This window comes from Lutra lutra, chromosome 9 (genome assembly GCF_902655055.1).
Source record: "Lutra lutra chromosome 9, mLutLut1.2, whole genome shotgun sequence".
NCBI classification, from domain to species: domain Eukaryota; kingdom Metazoa; phylum Chordata; class Mammalia; order Carnivora; family Mustelidae; genus Lutra; species Lutra lutra.
The window spans coordinates 76,310,723-76,331,631 of NC_062286.1; the positions used below are offsets into that span (position 1 = coordinate 76,310,723).

General features: G+C 50.4%; 2 protein-coding genes across 4 annotated transcripts; both read left to right on the forward strand.

The window, feature by feature from the left end:
• Positions 1-478: 478 nt before the first annotated feature.
• Positions 479-12,213, forward strand: ANKRD39 (ankyrin repeat domain 39). The gene is made up of 4 exons (XM_047746612.1): positions 479-634; positions 5,436-5,539; positions 5,950-6,153; positions 11,767-12,213. The coding sequence occupies exons 1-4, from the start codon at positions 535-537 to the stop codon at positions 11,908-11,910; spliced, it is 552 nt and encodes a 183-aa protein (XP_047602568.1). The 5' UTR covers positions 479-534; the 3' UTR covers positions 11,911-12,213.
• A 2,303-nt stretch (positions 12,214-14,516) lies between these two features.
• On the forward strand, positions 14,517-19,999 carry ANKRD23 (ankyrin repeat domain 23). Of its 3 annotated transcripts, none has more exons than XM_047746406.1 (9): positions 14,517-14,666; positions 15,967-16,113; positions 16,300-16,428; positions 17,217-17,345; positions 17,618-17,716; positions 17,802-17,900; positions 17,995-18,093; positions 18,218-18,316; positions 18,403-19,999. In XM_047746406.1, the coding sequence occupies exons 1-9, from the start codon at positions 14,640-14,642 to the stop codon at positions 18,496-18,498; spliced, it is 924 nt and encodes a 307-aa protein (XP_047602362.1). In that variant the 5' UTR covers positions 14,517-14,639; the 3' UTR covers positions 18,499-19,999. The 3 variants fall into 3 exon arrangements, with proteins under 3 accessions (XP_047602362.1, XP_047602363.1, XP_047602365.1); XM_047746407.1 differs by having other exon boundaries at positions 17,217-17,342; XM_047746409.1 differs by lacking the exon at positions 14,517-14,666 and having other exon boundaries at positions 15,975-16,113; positions 16,211-16,428.
• Positions 20,000-20,909: the final 910 nt, after the last annotated feature.

Here is a 20,909-nt window from a genome sequence, read left to right on the forward strand (position 1 = left end):
TGGGCAGGAGGCACGAGAGCAGGGAAGGGGAAGCGAGGTCACTGGGCCTGGGGTGGTGCCGAGAAATGGGGCGGACCTTGGGCGCGGCCGGCGACTCCCTGCCCTAGGGAAACCAGTGGGACACAGGGAACCGTGGAGGGCTGGGCTCTGGCGGGCGGCCGATCCGCCCACTGCGTCCCCACACCCTACAAGGCTGGCGGCCCCGGGGCCGTCCGCCTGCAGTCCAGATCTGGTGACCCAGCGCAGCACCCTCGGCACTCCGCTTAGCCTGGGGCGCCCTCGCGCGGCGGCCTCGGAGCACGGTGCAACACCACAAGCCCCGCCCCGCCACCTCGATTGGTTCCGGAACCAAAGCCCCCGGGCCTTGGCCTCCGAGGACGGCCTACGAGGACGGCCTACGAGGACTGGCGCTGCCGCCGTGTGGACTGATCCCAGGCCCTGGCTCTGGGGCTGCTCCGTCGGCCCCGCCCCCCTCTCCACGCCGCGGCCGCGCGTGCGCACGACAGCCGGGGCGGAGCCAGCTCCGGGGTCGACATGGCGGCGCCGCAGTCTTGTGCGGATGGCCTGTGCTGCTCCTGGCCGGGAGCAGCGTCCGGCGTGCAGCAGACGCTGGACGAGATGGACTTCGACAGGGGTGAGACTCCCGGCTCTCTCCAGGTCGCTGGACAAGGAGATGGCAGAGAAGCGGGGCCCGGAGGGCCGCAGTGGGCGTGATGGGCGTGTGGGCTCACAGCCCCCGCATCACTGAGACCCCGCCAGGGACCTGGCACGAGCCCGGCCACTAGAAACTTGGTCTCGGGTCTAGGTTGGGAAGCCGAGAACCTGGTTTCAGTAACTTTTCCAAGTGGTGGTGCGGGGCCCGGCCCCTCAGCTGGTGCGCCCCCGGGAGGCTCGGCCCGCGGGGGTGGCTGGGCGTGGGTGTGGGGTGTGTATGGGGGGGGTGTCAGAAAGCAGAATCTGCAGCCGGGGTACTGCAGCCACCCCGAGGGCATGGAGCTTCAGAAGGGGGGCTGCGCTGCCAAGGAAACTAACGTGCTGACCGCCGTGAGCCCTGATGTGGCAGGCCATGTATGCTTTAGATACGGCACACCTGGCCCTCCACGCCGGTGGTGATATCTCTTAGCTTTGGGGCCCGGAGAGGTAGCTCCTTTACCCCACAATCTAAGGAGATTATATCGCTTGTAAGGAAAAGAGTAGAGCTGAAAAACAAGTCCGCTCTTCCTCGGAGGCTGTGTACCGTGTGTCAGTGCAGAGGCAGCTTATGCAGTAATAACATTTTCATCAGCCCTGGGTGGATGCTACGGTTTTATATGCGTTCTGATCTAACTTACTCTTAAGGGGCTCGTGCGCCAGCTTACCTCCCTCCACATCCCCACTCTCTGGGCTCCTGAAGCAATTCCCTCCTGGGCCTTCCTCCTCGCACTGCTGCCCTCCTCCAAAGTTTTCTACTCCACACAGAAGCCAGAGTAACCTTTTGAAGATATTAAATCAGATAATTTCATTGTTTTCAGAATAAGTTCAGATTCCCTTCATGGCCCACACAACTGTGTGATGTTCTTGCCTATTCTGCTTCTCTGCCCCCACTTTATTTCTCAATCTTTTCTTTCTCCACTTACTATGCTTCGGCCACACTGGGCTTATTTTGGTTTCTGAGACATGCAGGATCTCTTTATCACTTAAAGCCATGGTACTTGCTGTCCCAGCTCCTTGGAATGAACTTCCTGCAGCATTAGGCTAGCTAATGCTTTTCCTTCTGGTCTTGGTTCAAATGTCACCTCCTCAGAGAGAGGGACTCTGGACGCCAAATTATGGTAGTTCTCAACTTAGGGGATGGGCAACACCCCATTCTAAGTAGTTCTCAGTTGAGTGGGAAGGGTGCAGTTCTGACCCTTAAAGGTCTTTGGCAATGACTAGAAACAATTTCAGGTGTTAAAACTGGGAGGGTGCTACGGTCATATAGTAGGTAGAGGCCAGGGATGCTGATCTGCAGCCTACAATGCACGGGACAGTTCCTTGTAACAAAGAATTAACTGGCCTGGGCTGCTAGTTGTGCAGCTGTGGAGAAAGAAACCTTGCCCTGTTCAAAGTAGGGCCCCTTCCCCTCCAGGTTTCTCTATCACCTTGCTTTCATCAAAGCAGTTTTTACAACCTGATGCTACTTGGTTTGCTTACTCATTATTTATTTCTCACACGAGGGAAAGATCCTTATCACATGGGCTGCTTTTTTTTTTTTCCTTCTTCATATTTTGTCTCTGGGTTCATTTTCCCTTTCCCTAAAATATATCCTTTGAGAGTTTTTTCAGTGAGTATGATTCTCCATCTCTCTCTCTCTTTCTCTTTCAACTGGTAGCTTACTTAGGTATAAAATTCTAGACTGACAATGTATTTCCCCCCCCTTCAGACCTTTGGAAATGTTATTTATTTTTCTTAATCTTTACTGCTGTTAAGAATTTCGCAGGAGCGCCTGGGTGGCTCAGTTGGAAGAGCGAGTGATTCTTGATCTCAGAGTCATTGTGGAGATTACTAAAAAAATAAACTTAAAAAAATCCTGATAATCTGATTATAATTCTTCAGTGACTAATGAGCTTTTCTTTTTGGTAACTCAGATGTTCTCTCGATGCTTGATGTTTGGTTATTTTACCATAGTAGATAGTTTGTCTAATTCTCCTTGGGATTTAATGTGGTTTTCATCTGAGAACTCATGGTTGTCTTTAACTTGAGAATAATTCTCAGACGTTATCTCTTAAGACATTTCCTTTCTCCCATTCTGTCCAATTTCTCTCTTTTCTGTTGTTTGAAACTCCTGTTACACATATGTTGGTACATTCTGCCTTTCATGTTTCCTTACCTCTCTTTAATATTTTTCTCTTTACCATTCTGCATTCTTGGTGATTTCCAAGTCACTCATTCCCTCCCCGGTGGGTCTGCAGTACTGCCCAACCATCTGTTATTGTTTTATTTCAATGATTCTATTCTTTTTAATTTACTGACTTTAAAAGTAATCTCTACACCCAGCCTGGGGCTCAAACTCATGACTCCGAGATCAAGGGTCACATGCTCTACTGGCTGAGCCAGCCAGGCGCCCCTGACTTTTGTTTCAGATCTCCCTGTCCTTTTTTTTCCTCCCTCATGTTCTGTTGATTTGTGGATTGTATTCCTTTTTCTTTGTGAACACATTAAATACTGTTTTCTCTTAGATTGTGCTCTTATGGCTCATTTTGACGTATGCATTTTTCCATTTGTTGTATTTGCTATCTCATGTGGCGGTGGATTACTTCTTGTTTTGCAGCTTTTAATTTTTGAGCTGGTGGGGTTGGGGGGAGTGCTTCTCTTGTTAGAGATTATCTGCAACAGAGCCACACCTGTGTTGGCTTGTGGAGGTATCCTCATAGGACTTTTTTTTTTTTAATATATTTATTTATTTATTAGAGCGCGCTCACAAGTAGGCAGAGAGGCAGGCAGAGAGGGAGGAAGGGAAGCAGGCTCCCTGCTGAGCAGAGAGCCCGATGCGGGGCTCTATCCGAGGACCCCGGGATCACGACCTGAGCCTAAGGCAGAGGCTTTAACCCACTGAGCCACCCAGGCGCCCCCATAGGACATTTTTTAAAAGTTGCTTCTGTGCAGTCCGTATAGCATCCATTTGACCTATTTTTATGACAGATCCTTAGCTTGTGGGTCTTGCTCCCTAAGGCTGTGAATAGATATAAGTCCCCTTGTACAGTGATGTATGTCAACTCTTTCTCCATAAGCCTGGAAAAAATATGCAGTTAATAAAATTTACATGATGGGAAAAATGCAAAAACAAATAAATATATATCCCACATCTCCAAGTTGAGTGGGTCATGGTATCTGATTTTTTAGGTTTCTTCTGCCTTTGCTGTCTTCTCACACCTATTGAAATGGCCTTTCTCATTTCCTTTAAGTTTCTCTTCAAATGTCATCTTATCAGAGATGCCATCCCTGACCACTGTTTGTATCCCTTCTCTGTTTTATTTTTCTTCATAGCACTTAGCACCACCTGATTTATTTCATTTTTTTTTCCTTATCTGTTTCCTTAATTAGAAAGTAACCTCCAGGGGCGCCTGGGTGGCTCAGTGGGTTAAGCCTCTGCCTTCGGCTCAGGTCGTGATCCCAGGGTTCTGGGATCAAGCCCCACATCGGGCTGTCTGCTCAGCAGGGAGCCTGCTTCCTCCTATCTCTGCCTGCCTCTCTGCCTACTTGTGATCTCTGTTTGTCAAATAAATAAATAAAATCTTTAGAACAAAAAAAGAGAGAAAAAGAAAGTAACGTCCAGGGTGCCTTGGTGGCTCAATTGATTAAGCCACTGCCTTTGGCTCAGGTCATGATCCCGGAGTCTGGGGATCGAGTCCAGCATCAGGCTCCCTGCTCCGTGGGGAGTCTACTTCTCCCTCTGACCTTCCCACCTCTCATGCTCTCTCTCGCTCTCTCTCTCTCAAATAAATAAATTAATTTAAAAAAAAGAAGAGAGTAACCTCCATGAGACCAGAATTTTGGGGGCAGCCCTGGGGATTGGGGACCTTTAATTCTTGGCTGACCCCTAGTTCCCAGAACAGTGTCAGATGCATGATAAGTATGCAGTAAATACTTGCTGAGTGAGTGAAGTGCCTGGGCCTGGCAGCTTGCTTTCTGCTGCTATTCAGAACAGGAAAGTAGAAATTTTTCCAGGTCCGGTTCATGCATGAGGTGGTACTTCTGCCTCCCAGCTTTGTGTACAGAACTTTGTTGTGTCTCTTCCTGGCAATGCACGTGACCTGCAGCCTTTGCTCCAGACCCTGCCTAGTTGTTAAAGCCAAAGCCTCTAAGGTGTGTGTCCATTTACACAGACTTCCAGGATTCTGCAGGTGGATGCTCTGCTCACCACTTTGGCTATGGTTTTCACCTTCTTTTGGCAACTGGCAGTGTCCTTTTTTGCTTTTGAGTTTGCTTCTATATTCAGACGTTTTAAACATTACTTTTTTAATATTTATGTGTTTAAAACGGGAAGAAGGGATTTATGTCTGCCCAACCATACTGTCCTGATTTGACAAATCTCCTGTCTTGTTCACAACTGTAGCACCAGCTGCTAGGACAGTCCTTAGCACAGAGATCTCAGTTAAATTTTTTTTAAGATTTTATTTATTTATTTATTGATGGATGGATGGATGGATGGGAGGGGCAGAGGGAGAGAGAGAATCTCAAGCTGAGTGCCGAGCCTGACTCTAGGCTCGATCCCAGGACCCTAAGATCGTGACTTCAACCCAAACCAAGAGTCAGGAGCTCAACTAATTGAGCCACCCAGGTGCCCCTCAGTTAATATTTGTTGAATGAATAAATCCCCATTGTATAGATGAGAGAATAGAGGTGAAGAGGTAAAGGAAGCACTGAAAGTCTCTAGTCACTTGGCATTATTCAGCACTTCAGTTGTCTTTCCACAGGAATCTGGTCGGCAGCCCTGAATGGAGACCTAGGCCGAGTCAAATATTTCATCCAGAAGGCAACAGACCCTAGCCAGCCCGACTCGGCTGGCTACACTGCTCTGGTGAGTTGGGGAGGGAAACCGGCACTCAGGATACCTGCTCTCCGTGCGGAAGGGGTCATGTTGCCGTTAGTTCGCCCTTTCTTCTCTCCCAGCAGGTTTTCAGTTTTAAGCACTGTGTGAACCTTGTTCTTGGTTTGTTTGTTTCTTCCTTGAGTATTAAGTGCTTTATATCATTTATTTAATTTCATTTACCTAACAATCCTGTGAGGTAGGAATGAGTATTATCCCCATTTTCCTGTTGAAGAAACTGATGCTAGAAATGAAGAAGCTTGGCTAGGTCCCATGGCTAATGGAGGTAGCCCCTGAGGTCATTGACATCCTCTTGCTCCAGAGCCCATGCTCTCACCCGCCCACCACCCTTGTTGTCTGCCTGGGCTCTGCCATCTGACCTCAGTCTCTCTTCCCTGCAGCACTATGCCAGCCGCAACGGACACTATGCCGTATGCCAGTTCCTGCTGGAAAGTGGGGCTAAGTGTAATGCCCAAACCCATGGGGGCGCCACAGCTCTGCACCGGGCCAGCTACTGTGGGCACACTGAAATCGCACGGCTCCTGCTGTCTCACGGGTCCAATCCTAGGTTGGTGGATGACGATGGCATGACGAGTCTGCATAAGGTATGCTGCCCTCCCCAACTTCACGAACTTGGTTGTTGTCATTATAAACGTGATAACATGTTCACTGAAGAAAACATGGGGAAAGCAGAAAAGCACTTGCGATGTCATTGCTTACCAGTCATCACCTGAGGGTTAATGTGTAATAGGCCAGCATTTCCCCTGTGCATGTAAATTTGAATTACATGTACAGCATCATTTTTTTTCTTTGCTTTTATAATCTGTCATGAATGCTTTTCCATGAAGTTAGTTTTCTGAAGCTCACACCTACTCATGCCTACCCCTGTAGCCCGCTTTCTGTATATGGTAGCCAGGGTGATCACTTTAACTTTCTTCTGACCAGAAATTCCTACACATTGTGAGGAGTTTGAGGATACAAAACAGTGCAGCATGAAAACATTTCCCTTCCACCCTGACCCCTGGTCCCTCAGTCTTCCAAGGACACCCTGCTCAAGGCAGGTGATTGCTTATGTATTTTAGAGAAGTGGTTTATGCATATTTTTGGCATATATCTGTAAATGCATTCTTTTGTGAATTTTAAGAGAAAAAGTTAAGTAGTTGACTGTATGATGTATGAGGAGAACCTGTGGCAGACTCTTTTTGCAGTCCACCGAAAATTTGTGCCCATTCTGTCCTATTAGAGACCTGGCTCTCAGACAGTGCTCTATAATCACACACTACATTCTACTCCCTCTAGCATCTCGCATGGCCAGTTCTCAGCCACTAGAAGACAAGACACATCAATGAGCTTTTTCCAGGAGAGAGATTAGGAGCCAGTGTTCCTACTCCACACATTCTCCTCGGTCACCTCAGGCAGGACGGACACCTAAAGGTTGGCAGATCCCTGGCAATCAACTTGGACTCCAGAAACATGTTAGGACAGAAAGGTGCTTGCTCAGTGACAGCAGCCTTGAAATGTTACCCCCACAAAGATAGAGTTCTTATTTTTATTTATTTTGTACTTCTGACTATTGAATAATACATATTATTTTTTTTTTAAAGTATGTTGGGAATAGGGCTAACACTTTGGTAGAGACACTAGTAGAGATATTTAAGAAATATAGGAAGACTGGGTGGCTCAGTCGGTTAAGCATTTGCCTCATGCAGGGTCCTGGAATCGAGCCCCACGTCAGACTCCCTGCTCAGCAGGAAGCCTGCTTCTCCCTCTGCCTCTGCTCCCCCTGCTTGTGTGCACGCTCTCTCTCTCCCATTCCCTCTGAGGCACAGGCACACCTCAGAGATAGGCCGACCACCATAATAAAGCAAGTTGGAGGAGTTTTTTGTTTCCCAGTGCACGTAAAAGTTATATTTATCCTATACTGTAGTCTATTTAGTGTACACTAGCATTATGTAAAAAAAAAAAAAATAAAAAAAGAAAAGAAAAGAAAAATCATTGTTGTATGTACCTTTTTGAAAATACTTTCTTGCTAAAAAATGCTAACCATCATCAGACCTTTCAGCAAGTTGTAATCTTTTAACTGGTAGAGGGCCTTACTTTGATGGGGATACCTGTATAGGGTATCAGGGAGGTCAGGGTAGTAGTTGCTGAAGGTTTAAGAAATTGCTGGGGCACACTGATTCTTTTTTTTTTTTTTTTTTTTTTTTTAAAGATTTTATTTATTTATTTATTTGACAGGCAGAGAGGCAGGCAGAGAGAGAGGAGGAAGCAGGCTCCCTGCTGAGCAGAGAGCCCGATGTGGGGCTCGATCCCAGGACCCTGAGATCATGACCTGAGCCGAAGGCAGCGGCTTAACCCATTGAGCCACCCAGGCGCCCCTGGGGCACACTGATTCTTACAATAAGACAGCAGTGAACTTTGCCACATTGATTGACTCTTCCTTTCTACTTGAGCGCTGAAAGTCCATTGCAGGGTTATTAATTGACTTACTTTCAGTGCCGTGTTCCTGGGAATAGGGAGCCATGAGGAAGAGAGAAAGACTGGGGAACAGGTGCCAGAGCATCAGTCAGGACACAAGTTTATAAACGAAGTTCACTGTCTAATATGGATGTAGCTCCTGGCATCCCAAAATAATTACAGTAGTAGCATCAGTGACCACAGATGACAGATACAATGATGATGAAAAAGTTTGAAATAGTTTAGGAGTTAACGAAAATGTGTCCAGATATGAAGTGAGCAAACACTGTTGGGAAAATAGCACCTACAGACCTGCCCAGTGTGGGGTCGCCACAGACCTTCAGTGTGTAAAAACAGTGTCTGCACGGTGCAATAAAGCAGAGGGTAATAAAATGGGGTGTGCCTGTGTAGAAAATAGTCCCGACACAGGAGCAGAGTGGGACGGTGGTGGCCGGGACGGTGGTGGCCGGGACGGTGGTGGCCGGGGCTGTCTGGAGGTGCTGTTGAGCTGGTGCAGTGTCTCTGAGGTGAGTAGATGAAGTGCAGCAGACGACACTGCACCTGTGGGTGACCGTGCTGGGTGGTGCACTGTAAGTTTGTTAGGAAGGGCGCGAGCCCAGCTGGGTCAGTCAGTAGAGTATGGAGCTTGTGATCTCAGGGTTGTAAGTTCAAGCCCACGTTGAGTGTGGAAGGCGGGGGATGGCTATCATTAAACAAAAAGAACAATTACCAAAAAATTATAAGTAGATTGATTTGTTAAGAGGTCAGATCTCATATGAAGTGTTCTTATCACAGTAAGAAGTTGGCTGGGAGGGTATTTCAAGGACCAAATTAATTTTTAGGAAGCCAGATGTGACTATTTCAAGGACCAAGTATTTGCAGATATATTACACTTGTTTGCATTCATGGGAAGATGTCAGCGTTTAGTTTACCTCCTCCAGTTTCCTTCTTTCTTTCTTTCCTTTTTTTTTTTTTTTTTTTTTTTTTTTTTTTTTTTTTTTTTTTTTTAGTTAAGCCATCTCTGTGCCCAGCGTGAGGCTCAAACTCACCACTCCGAGATCAGGACTTTATGTTCTTCCAACTGAACAGCCACATGTCCCTATCTTCATCCCCTTGTCTTTTATCCTCAGGCCAGTTTCTTGACCCATCATGGTGACACTCCAGAGCCTTATGTGTCATGCTATCCCCGCCCAGATGCCTCTCCCCTCCCAGTTTTTACCTGGCTTGTTGCTGTCCTTTCTGGATCTCAGCTTCTGTATCACACCCGCAGAGGGCCTCCCTGTTCTCAGGCGTGGGTGGCTTCCCCAACGGCGCAAAAGCACCCTGCACTTGACTTCTCGTAGCTTTTCTCTCTCTCTCTCTTTTTTTAAATTTAATTTAATTTTGTTTTATTTTATTTGACAGACAGAGATCATAAGTAGGCAGAGAGGCAGGCAGAGAGAGAGGGAGGAGGAAGCAGGCTCCCCGCTGAGCAGAGAGCCCGATGCCGGGGCTCGATCCCAGGACCCTGAGATCATGACCTGAGCCAAAGGCAGAGGCTTTAACCCACTGAGCCACGCAGGCGCCCCAGCTTTTCTCTCTCTTGAGATTCTGTATGAGCTCTTTCTTCTGAGAGATAGCGAAGACTTGATCTTGTTCACTGGTGGCTCCAGCTCTCAGCACAGGTGCCCAATGAATATTTGCTGAGAGAACAACTAGATGTCATTTTATTTTCTTTTAAGATCCTTGCTAGCTGAAGAGGCAGATTGCTGCCTTCTCGATGGTCCGCACTGGTGTCGCTGGGCCCCTGGAGGGTGTGTACCGGCAGGACGCTGCGCGCCTGGTGCTGGCAGGTCTTACGGCCTGAGGCCTTCTTGCAGTCTCCAGCCCTTTCATTCAGGGGATGCAGATGTGGGAGGAGTTACGAATTCTCTTTTTGTAAAAAATAAGCTACTTCAAAACGTTGGTACCTTTTATTGTACAAAATTCTTTGGACTGCATCTCGCATCTCCCCAGAATGCACCCCAGAACTGCTCACAACATACCACTGCCTGAATTGAGGCAACAGAACTGGGAACCTTATGTCTGTACTCACTAGGAGGACTGGCTAAATATCTGGATTCAAATTTGAGCTGGTATTTGCTACTAATATTAATTTTGACACCTCTCAGAAACCCCCGTGCTGCATCAGTCTGACTGTTGAGAGGGAACAGAGTGGTGTGACACAGTTGTTAAGAGTCAAGACGTGGCAGTCAGACAGACCTGGTTTAGGATCCCAGGCTGCCACACAAGCTCTGTGACGCTGGCCAAGTCACTTACTGTGTATGAACCTCAGTTTCTTCATCTGTAAAATGGGAATGATGATAGTCCTACCTCTGATGGTTATTATGGGAGTTATATAAGCTAATCTGTGTAAATCACCTTAATCTTTTCTGGAGAAAGTAGGTTAAAAATTGACATCCAAGGGGCGCCTGGGTGGCTCAGTGGGTTAAAGCCTCTGCCTTCGGCTCAGGTCATGATCCCAGGGTCCTGGGATCGAGCCCCACATTGGGCTCTCTGCTCAGCAGGAAGCCTGCTTCCTCCTGTCTCTCTGCCTGCTTCTCTGCCTGCTTGTGATCTCTCTCTCTGTCAAATAAATAAATAAAATCTTAAAAAAAAGAAAAAAAAGAAAAAAAAATTGACATCCAAGTTGGGATAGTGTATTTCAAAGGAAGAGGAGAAAGCCAAGAACCTGAACCCACTTTTCTGTGCTCATCTGAACACTCCTGGAGGGCAGAGGCTGTGTCTGGTATATCTTGTGCCTACAGTGCCCAGCTGATAGAGGACCGAACATTTATAAAAGATACTTAGAGATCCAAGGTTCTATATTTGTTTTTGTTTGTTTAAAGTTTTTTATTTTTTGTTTTGTTTTTGTTTTTTTTTTTGAACTAAGACAAAGGACTGAAGAATGTATGTTAAAGGTGTAGGCTGGCTGCGGGATTTCAACCACACCAGATCCCAGATTTTTTTTTTTTTTTTTAAGATTTTATTTATTTATTTGACAGAGAGAGAGAGAGCACAAGTAGGCAGAGGGAGAGGAGGAAGCAGGCTCCCTGCTGTGCAGAGAGCCCGATTCGGGGCTCGATCCCAGGACCCTGAGATCATGACCTGAGCCGAAGGCAGAGGCTTAACCCACTGAGCCACCCAGGTGCCCAAGATTTTATTTTTAAGTAATCTCTGCACCCAGCATGGGGCTCAAACTCACAATCCCAAGACCAAGAGTCACATGCTCCATCAACTGAGCTGGCTAGGTGCCTGTCTATATTTATTTTTAATGTGCAAACCTGGACAGAGAAGAATGGCTGCTGAGCAGAGAACAAAAGAAAGAAAAACTCAAGCCAACTGCCAGGAAAAGCACTAGATAATTCCACCAATCTTTATGCAAGTTGTTGGACTTTGGTAGGAATTAGGGGAAATCTATTTATTTTTAATTTTTTAAATATTTTATTTATTTAAGATTTTATTATTTTGAGAGAGAGAACACAAGCAGGGGGAGAGGCGGAGGGAGAGGGAGGAAACTCCCCGTCAGGCCAGGACCCGGAGATCATGACCTGAGCCGAAGGCAGACACTCAGCCATCTGAGCCACCCAGGTGCCCCAGAATTAGGGGAAATCTACTCAAATAGCCAGTGTCTTCCATTTCCACAAGACCTGTTTTAGGACCAAGAGATTCCCCGAAGTGGAGCAAGAAAGGGCAGGGCCCAGTGGGATTATGGCTTTTGAATCCGGCATCTTTCTCCACAGGCTGCTGAGAAGGGTCATGTAGACATTTGCTCCCTGCTCTTGGAACACAGCCCAACCCTGAAGGCTGTCCGGGATCGGAAGGCACGCCTAGCATGTGACCTGCTGCCCTGCGACAGTGACCTGTGGGACCTGCTGGCCACCTGAGCCGCCACCTTTCTGTCTTGGGCTGCCATGCAAGAGGACCCAGACTAGCACTCCTACCCCCTGTCTTGGTGTGCATCTGTGCTGCAGGGTGGGACATTGAGGCCCGAAGAGCCCCATTCTGGCCGCTGTGGGAGCAAGGGAGTAGATGTGGGGCTGCAGGTGCTTAAGCCTGGACAGATGATCATACTCTAAATTAGCTCATGTAGAAACATCTATCTGTTTGGAAAAATAAAACTGTATCCTTACCTCATCCCATGCACAAAAATAAACTTCAAGTAGATTAAAGACCTAAGTATAAAAACAGAACTATGTAAGTATTAGAAGAAACTGGGGGACATCCGACAAAAGCTGCTTTCTAGCTGAGTGCCCTAGGGAAAGGTCACTTTGCCCATCTGCCCCTGGTTCCTCATCTGTGGTGAGGATGGTTGTAACAGGGCCTGCCTCAGAGGCCTCGTGGAGGTTAGATGAGTGAGTAGATAGAGGGCCCCGGAGTGTGTCAGAGGACCCACTTCTACTTTCTTCGATTTTAACAACCTGATAGATTGAGTGCTTTTGCTTTGTTGTGCGTTGCTGGTGGCCACCTACCTTCTCTGAACTTTCTGTCCATACATGTGGCCTGTTTAAAGATTTTCTTCCTTTGATTGATTCATAGGGATTATATATTCTGGATATTAATCTTGTTTATATATGTGTATATGAATATATTTTTGTATATATATATATATATATATGTTCTTTCTTACCATCACTTTGTTGGTGTCTCTTCATGGAAATTGGTACACCCACCATAGACACGAGTTAGGCAATTTCTATTAAAATTTAGGTGAGTAGGGCCAATAATTTGATTTCTCTATAGCTACCTAGAGAAGTGTCCACGTGTACAAAGATAGTTATTTACAGAGACATCTACGGAGTTGTGCATTAGAGCATGTGCTGTAATGTAAGGAAGAAAGGAGGTAAGTTAAGTGCTCCCAGCGAGGGAAATGATTAAATTCTGGTACAGGAGTCATTGGAGTACAGTGTAGACTAGCGCGGAAAGGGTGCTGAGTTGCAGTCACAGTATGACGCCTCTTAAAACAGGTCTATGGAAGCTGGCACGTACATGCACACGATTACAGGGAGCAAGTCAGGAGGGTGTATTTCGCCGGCACCGTGGTGGCCTTGGGTCTGCTGTGGTCAGAGGGCTTTGTCAGGAGCATCTTGAGCTTTATTTGTTACATTTGGGTTTTTGACAAGGAGTGATTTTTTTTGTTAAGAATTAATACCAGTCAATTTCCTGTGGAAGAAACTAGTTTTCTGGTGAGAATTTCAGATGAACCCTGTTGGTACAAAATGCCCTTGTCCTTGAATGTTAAAGAAGAGGAGTTGTAGTTGGCGGACTGGGGAGTCCAGAGCTGTCTTGCTTTTCTTATTTACCCTCACTCTAGTCTAGGCAACTTTCCCTCTTCATAACCAACGGTAAGAAAGCATCTTTGACCAAAAACCCTAACACATAAGGACTGAGTTTCTTTTAAAAGCTCTGGATTTCCAGGGGCACCTGGGTGGCTCAGTGGGTTAAGCCGCTGCCTTCGGCTCAGGTCGTGATCTCAGGTTCCTGGGATCGAGTCCCACATCGGGTTCTCTGCTCAGCAAGAAGCCTGCTTCCCTCTCTCTCTGCCTGCCTCTCCGTCTACTTGTGATCTCTCTCTGTCAAATAAATCTTAAAAAAAAAAAAAAAAAACTCTGGATTCCCTAAGTCTCAAAACTTGGATGTATTTACTGAGAAGGCAGCTGTGGGGGGAACCGTTCCCAGCGCTTCAGGGCCTGGACTGTCCTTGACCTGTAGTTCTCCCTCCCTCTCCTTCTGGTCATCCCTGGTCATGCAGCTCCCAGTTCTGGAGTCTTACTATCAGGTTTCCTTTCAAAGGTCAGGACAGAATTCAGGGCATAGCTGGGTGAAGGCATGCTGGGCATCTTAAATGAGGAAGTTTGGTGGCTTGCGACAGCTTGTTTTGTGACTAGATTAACATTCCGTACTTGGACCCAGAGCCGATCTCAGTCCAGCTTCTCTGTGGGATGGCATGTTCCCTGCCCAGGAGAGCATAGGGGAGGAGACCTGCATGTGTGGGGCATGGAAGGCTTTTCAAGGGGCGGGAGGTGCTGATGACAGGCTGGACTTGGCTCCTGGCCAGGGTGTAGTTTAATATGCCGGGGCTCTCCGAGTGGTGTGGGAGAAGCGGCGGGGGGGGGGGGGGGGGGGGGGGGGGCGCCAGGGGAAGGAATGCGGCAGGAGTATGGAGGGCAGCCTTGAAGCTGTCTGGGAGCGGGGAAGCTGCTAGAAGCCTGATTTCCTCCTGTAGGTGCCATGCGGATTCCTCACGCAGAGGTCAGCCTCTTGGCCTTTCCTTCCCAAGGTCTTTCAGGGTCTCAGGCGCTGAGACCTGTGGCAACATGGAGGCTCACACTTGACGTTTTTCTAGTGGCCCAGGCACCCCCCGGCCTCGTTTGTTGGTCGAACTGATGAGCAGGTGTAGAGGATAGCACAGGTGCAGGAGAGTGGGTGTCCGAGGGTGCACGTGACTCAGCCCAGGGCACGCCCACACTGGTATTTTGATCCTTGTTACAGAACCACTGAGCTATCTGGCCCAGACACGAGCCCCTGGTCGGCCCTGCCCCCAGGAGACTGCTCTCTATAAAAGGGCTGAGCAGCTCAGCACCTCTCACTGGGGGCGTGAAGAGCAGGGGGGACCATGGATATCATCAGCATCCAGCAGTTGGTAAGGACATGCAGCAGGCGGTGGGAGGCAGGTCATGGTCTAGAAGTCCCCAGGCCAGCCCAGCAGAATGAGGAGGTCCTGCAGGAGGCAGGCAGCTGGCTGCGTCCTGGGGCCAGAGCATAGGTGCAAGAGCGGAAACATGCAGTTGTTTTCTGCTGTGTCTGTCCGGTTCTGCGAGGCAGCGAGAGATGGAAGCATCGGGAAGATACCAGGTGATGGTGTGGACAGGACGACCCTCGAGTTTAGGACTCTTGTCCTGGACTGGGGGGTGCAGAACAGGAAATAACAGGCTACTTCAGAAGACAGGAGCATGGCCGCAGGGTGGGTTTAGCTGCTGCTGTGATAGCTGTTGCTCTGGAAATGGTCCAGAGGGTCTGGCTACTTTGGTCGGGAAGGAAGAAGGGTGCTCTTGAGTTCCCTGGGAGTGAGAGAAACGGTCACACTGGTGACACTTTGGGGTGTCTGTTTTGGTGACGTGGGGCCCGGGAGTCACGCTGGCCTGCAAGCCCCACCATAGTGGGCCGGGGCCTCAGCCGACCCCGCCTGGTACAGCTGCTCCCAGGAGGCAGGTTGCCAGCATGTACTATAGAAAAGAACGTAGTTTGTTTTCCGTGGCTGGAAGCCCTAGGCTCTGCCATCCTATCATTTCTAGCCTTTTCCCTCACCTCTAGCGTGCTTGTTCGTCAGTGCTCCCCAGCTCCTGAACCCCTGGTAGGGGCAGGAAGGAAGAACAGATCACTGCATGGCAGGTTCTGCTCCGGTTTCCTCCTCCCAGGCCCTTGAGCGAGGTGCTAGTTTTACCCCATTGAAGTGACGAAGAGACAGAGCTTCATGAGCTGAGATTTGAACCCAGGAATTCAGCATTTTACCCAGGAGGCATCTCTGTCCCTCTGAGCTCAGGGTCAGGTGGCAGTATGGCGTGATCTGGTAGGAATGTAAGGACAACAGCCCAGGAGGAAGGCCGAGGTGTCACCTATACTGAGCGTACCTGGACACAAGCCCAGCAGTATAAATAGATGTGGTGTCATGCCCCCGACCCTGTGTCCTGCTGACAGGACAAGGTAGGCGGCAGTTATCCTCCTGGGCCCCGAGCAGCACTACAGTGGGTGAGAGCCAAGAGCCACAGGCATCGTGGGGCATGCCAGCAGAGCGCCAGGAAGCTTAGCGAAGGCTCAGGCCACTCTGACGTCCACAACACTAATCTCTAGGTCAGCTCTTGTCAGGACCCCTGTACTGCACAGCTGTGTTTTCTAAGGCTTCCTCATTTTTCTGAGTCTTTATCCTTATCCTGCTCCTACAGGTATGTGGAGACAGGGTTGGAAGTAAAGTGTTGGGATGTGGACATGGAGTTCCTGATCCTGGAGGCGGGCCCGGGGCCTGGAGGCCCAGAGCCCAAGAGGCCGTGGCCCGGGAGCAGTGGAAACTGGAAGAAGAGAAGAAGAAGAAAGTGAGCAGTGGTGGGGATGGGGGGCGATGGATGCCGACCCTGGGGCGGACAGGCTCTGAGCAGTGAGGACCTCAGGTGGCTGGGGTCCATCTTGTAGGTGGGAGAGACAAGGGCCGACCCGCCAGGAGCCTGCCCCTGAGGCTTTAGCACCCCATGGCTGACCGCTGGCCTGCTCTTGTGCTTCAGCTTGAGAGATTTAACAGCTCCAGACTCAATCTGGAGACTCTGACTGACTTGGAAAACTTGGTTCAAAGACGGAGAGAAAAGCGACTGAAACGCAGAGTCCCCCCCAGGGCACCTGAGTCCATGGTTAAGGTGAGTGACAAGTCAGGGCCACGTGGAGGGGTCAACACCTGGGGCTTGAGTTTGTGCGGAAGCTGCTTCATGTCCCCGCGGGAGGGCTTGCGGAAGAGTGGATGCTGTCAGGGCCTGCTCAGCTGGAGGCTCTGATCTGGAGGCCCCACAGCCCTTGTGGCTGTTTGCTGGGGACCACACACACAGTGGCTTAGACAACAGAAATTTATTCTCCCAGTTCTGGAGACTGGAACTCTGAGATCAAAGTGATGGCAGGGTTGGTTCCTTCTGAGGACTGTGGGGGAGAATCTGTCCCTGCCAGCCTTCTAGCTTTAGGTGCTTGGTGGCCGGCTTCGGTGTTCAGCTTGTGGGTGCATCGCCCCGATCTCTACCTGAGCTCACATGGCACTGTCACTGTGCATGCTGTGTCCACTTGTCCGCTTTCATTAAGGACACCAGTCATACTGGATTAGAGCTCACTTTACTCCAGTGTGACTTCATTTTAATTACAGCCATGATGACCCTATTTCCAAATAAGCCCACATTCTGAGGTCCTGGGGTTGGGACTTCAACAAACTGGGCGGGGGGGGGAGGAGCACGGCAACCCATGATAGGGATAGTAGATGCCTTGCCAGTCCGAACTGGCCAGGGGTGGGGGGTGGTTAAGAATTATGGTTTGTACCAGCCGCAGACCAAATGTAGTCCTCGGCTGGCTCTCGGGAGCTGCTTGGCTCAAGTGGTGATGTGGTGGTGCCCCAGAGCCCTGCGGTTTGAGAAAGTGATTTGGTCTTATCCTCTAACATACCCAGCCGCAGCCCCAGGCCCAGCCGGCGTCTGTGGACCTGGAGATGTTCCTGAAGGCAGCTGCAGAGAACCAGGAGGCCTTGATTGACAAGTACCTGACAGATGGAGGGGACCCCAATGCCCATGACAAGGTAGTAAGTTGGGGCCGGGGGGACTCGGACTGCAGTGTTGAGCTGCTGGGGTGCCACCCTCTGCGTGTTCCAGTCTCGGCCTGGGAAATGGCCGGGTTTTCCTGTTCTGCAGCCCGAGCCTGCAGTGCTTCCTGAGCTGGGAATGGTGGGGCCCTGGGTGCGAGCAGGGAGGGAGCAGATGCGTGTTCGGGGAACCTAGTGCTGGGAATAGGACCCAGGAAGGGCCTGCAGGGGGCAGCGGTGCTCTCTTGCCGATCTCCCATCTCCACCCACAGCTGCACCGCACGGCCTTGCACTGGGCCTGTCTGAAGGGTCACGGCCAGCTGGTGAACAAGCTGCTGGAGGCAGGGGCTGCTGTGGACGCTCGAGACTTGGTGAGAAGCAGGGTGGGCCCATCCTCACGGCAGGGGCCTGTCCCTCACCCTAGCACGCCCGTGCATGGATACTTTCGTCTTGTAGCTGGACAGGACACCCGTGTTCTGGGCCTGCCGTGGAGGACACCTGGACGTCCTTAAACAGCTGCTTAACCAGGGAGCCCAGGTCAACGCCCGGGACAAGGTGAGGGGTATGCGGCTGGGGGTTGGCCTCATCCCAGGAAAGAGAGCACGCGGCCCCTCCACCCCAAGGGTGACACGGATTCTCACCCCCCCAGATTTGGAGCACCCCCCTGCACGTGGCCGTGCGTACGCGACACTGTGACTGCCTGGAGCATCTCATTGCGTGTGGCGCCCACATCGATGCCCAGGACAAGGCAGGCGCTTGCTTTTTGGTTTGGGTCTGCTCCACCAGGGGGCCTGAGCTCTGGGGTGCTCCCGTGGACTGTCCTGTGCAGGGGGTGGGGGAGTCAGGAGGATGACCCCGCCCTTTCCTGGCAGGAAGGGGACACAGGTCTGCATGAGGCGGTGCGGCTCGGCCACTACAAGGCCATGAAGGTGCTGCTGCTCTATGGAGCCCAGCTGGGTGTGCGGAACTCGGTAGGAGCCTGTAACCCGGCCCCTTGGTCTGCGGAGGGTGGGGGCTCTGAAGGAAGGACTGACTGACCCATGGTCCTTGTTCCCAGGCTTCGGTGACCCCAGTGGAGCTGGTGCGAGACTGGCAGCGGGGCATCCGGGAAGCACTGCAGGCCCATGCGGGCCACCCTCGCACTCGGTCCTAGCGAGTGCAGCCTGCAGGGTCACTTCTCAGCCAACATTCCACCTCACCTTCCCCTCCCCTCCTCATGCCCTCACCGTGATCCGCACCCCTCTGGGGTCGTCCCCTCAGTCCTCAGGCCAGCACTGCCCAGCAGGGGACAAAGCCGGCCTCCCTGGTTCTCCACCAGGCTGTGCACGAGGAACGGCTGAGGCAGGGGACCCCAGAGAAGCAGGACACAGCGCAGGAGAGTGGCGGTCCAGGTTGGAGCAAAACTGGAGTCCTGAGCCTCGAGCTGCCCAGGGCCGGGCACCTGGCATCCTCCAATCCTCCCTCCACAAGGGCCGGTTTCCTGCCTGGTGGGGCTTTAAGGCCACAGCTGCCATCCAGGCCACACTGCTATGGCACGCTTCTGCAGCTGACAAAGGCCCTCCTGGCAGGGGTTTCTTGGGGACTCCGTTCCTGTCAGCAGCAACCCTGACAGCAGGTGGAGTGGCTCTAGCCTGCTCTGGCTCTTGGGCTTCTGGAGTTGGGTCTGGCCGTCAGGAGCAGGTGCCTAACAGGGTTAGGCCCCCCTGCAGGCCCCGTCTGGTACCAGCCCGGTTGCCTCAGAAGCCCTATGGCTGAGCAGCTAGAGCTCATGTTTGTTTTAGGGAAACCTCGTGCCTATGGTCTGCAGGCCTTGGTCAGCCTGCCTGCTGCTCTCTAGTTGGCCAGCTGACAGCGCTCCTTGTAGGGGTGAAATGCCTGGGAGCTGGGGATTGCTTGTGGCCCACCCAACTCTTGGGGTGGCGGCCCGTAACCCTACTTTGCCTTGGGCATCACCTAGCACTAGAACTTGAGTTCTGGCCTGGACAGCAGTTGCACCTGCTTGGCTTCCCCCCACCGCTGGGACAGGACACGGAGGCACTAGTGGCTCAGCCCCAGAGGGGAAGCAGAGGAGAGCAAGGGGCACACCTGCTTCCCCCGCTCTGCTGAGTGATGGCATATTTAGGACCCAGAATCACCCCAGTTCTCCTCAAGATTCCTTCCTTCACTGCCTTTCCTGTTTCACGTCACACTGGTGTAGACCCATACCGCTGGCGGGGCTGGGTCCTGAAGTGGTAGAAAGTGAATCTTAAGGAACTCTGCCCTAAATGGAGAACCGCAGGCTGAGGGACCGGCTTTAGATGCAAGGTCAGCCTCCTTCCCATATGTAAAGTACCCATATGGACATCCATCTTGCAGCAGTTCCTCCCAGTCTAACACTGGCAGCCTTCTTGGGCCAAGCACAAGGCTATTCTGACTATGTGAAAAAGTGACTACAGCTCCCACTAGGAGCCACACACCTTCTCTTCCGTGGGCAGCTCCGACCCTGCACGGAACTGTGGTGACAGTTCCCCCTGGTGCTGGAGCCGTAAGAGAAACAGGTTCAAGTTCCTGGAGAAGACACTGCCCCATCTAGAAGATGGGGACCCTTAGGTGACAGACAAAAACACCTTTTTATACACTTCAGTATTTTTTGTTCATTAAAACTGTTGACTATCCATCACAGCCTAGTTGTCTGTCTGGGGCAGGGGACGGGGGGCAGCAGGTCATTAGGCCCAGGGCCTGGTCTTCCTCAGCAGCAAAGCTCAACCTGTGAACCACACTGGCCTGACAGCAAGATAGGCCCGCAAATGCCGAGTGGGGAGTGCAGGCACTTGGCTCTGTGCTCAAGGCAACTCTCCACTCAGTGATGGACTAGTTCAAAGAGCAGTGGTTCTCAGCCTTGGCTGCTCGTCACAGTCACAAGGAAAGGTGTTTAAAGTCCTAATGTGCAAGCTAATTCAGTCAGTCTCTAGGGGCGGGACCCCGGTAAAATTATCATGCAGAGGACATACCTGTCTACTTAGGAAATCCTTAGGAATGTAAAAAAACACCTAGAATAATGGAATTTGGCAAGACTTCGGGATAGAAGATAAACCTACAAAGACCTATTTCTATGTATTAGCAATGACTACATGAACACAAAAGAGCACAATACACTTAAAGTTGCCTTTAAGAACACTTAGAAGTAACTCTAACACTTAAGGACTTGTATGTTGAAAACTACAACACACTGATAAATGAAGTCAATGAAGACTTATTGAGACCTACCTTGTTTGTGGATTGGAAGATGAGATCTAGTAAAGATGTCTATTCTTTGTCAAACTGATGCACAGGTTTAATGCAGCTCCAACCAAACAACCCAGCAAGATTGTTTTGTAAATTTAGTTAAGATGGTTTAAAAACTCATAGCTAAGGGGTCCCTGGGTAGCTCAGTTGGTTAAGCATCCAACTCTTGAGTTTGGCTCAGGTCATGATCTCAGGGTCCTGGGATCAAGCCCCACTTCAGGCTCCCTGCTCAGTGGGGAGCCTGCTTCTCCCTCTCCCCCGCCCTGTGCTCTCTCACTCTAACTCAAACAAATAAAATTT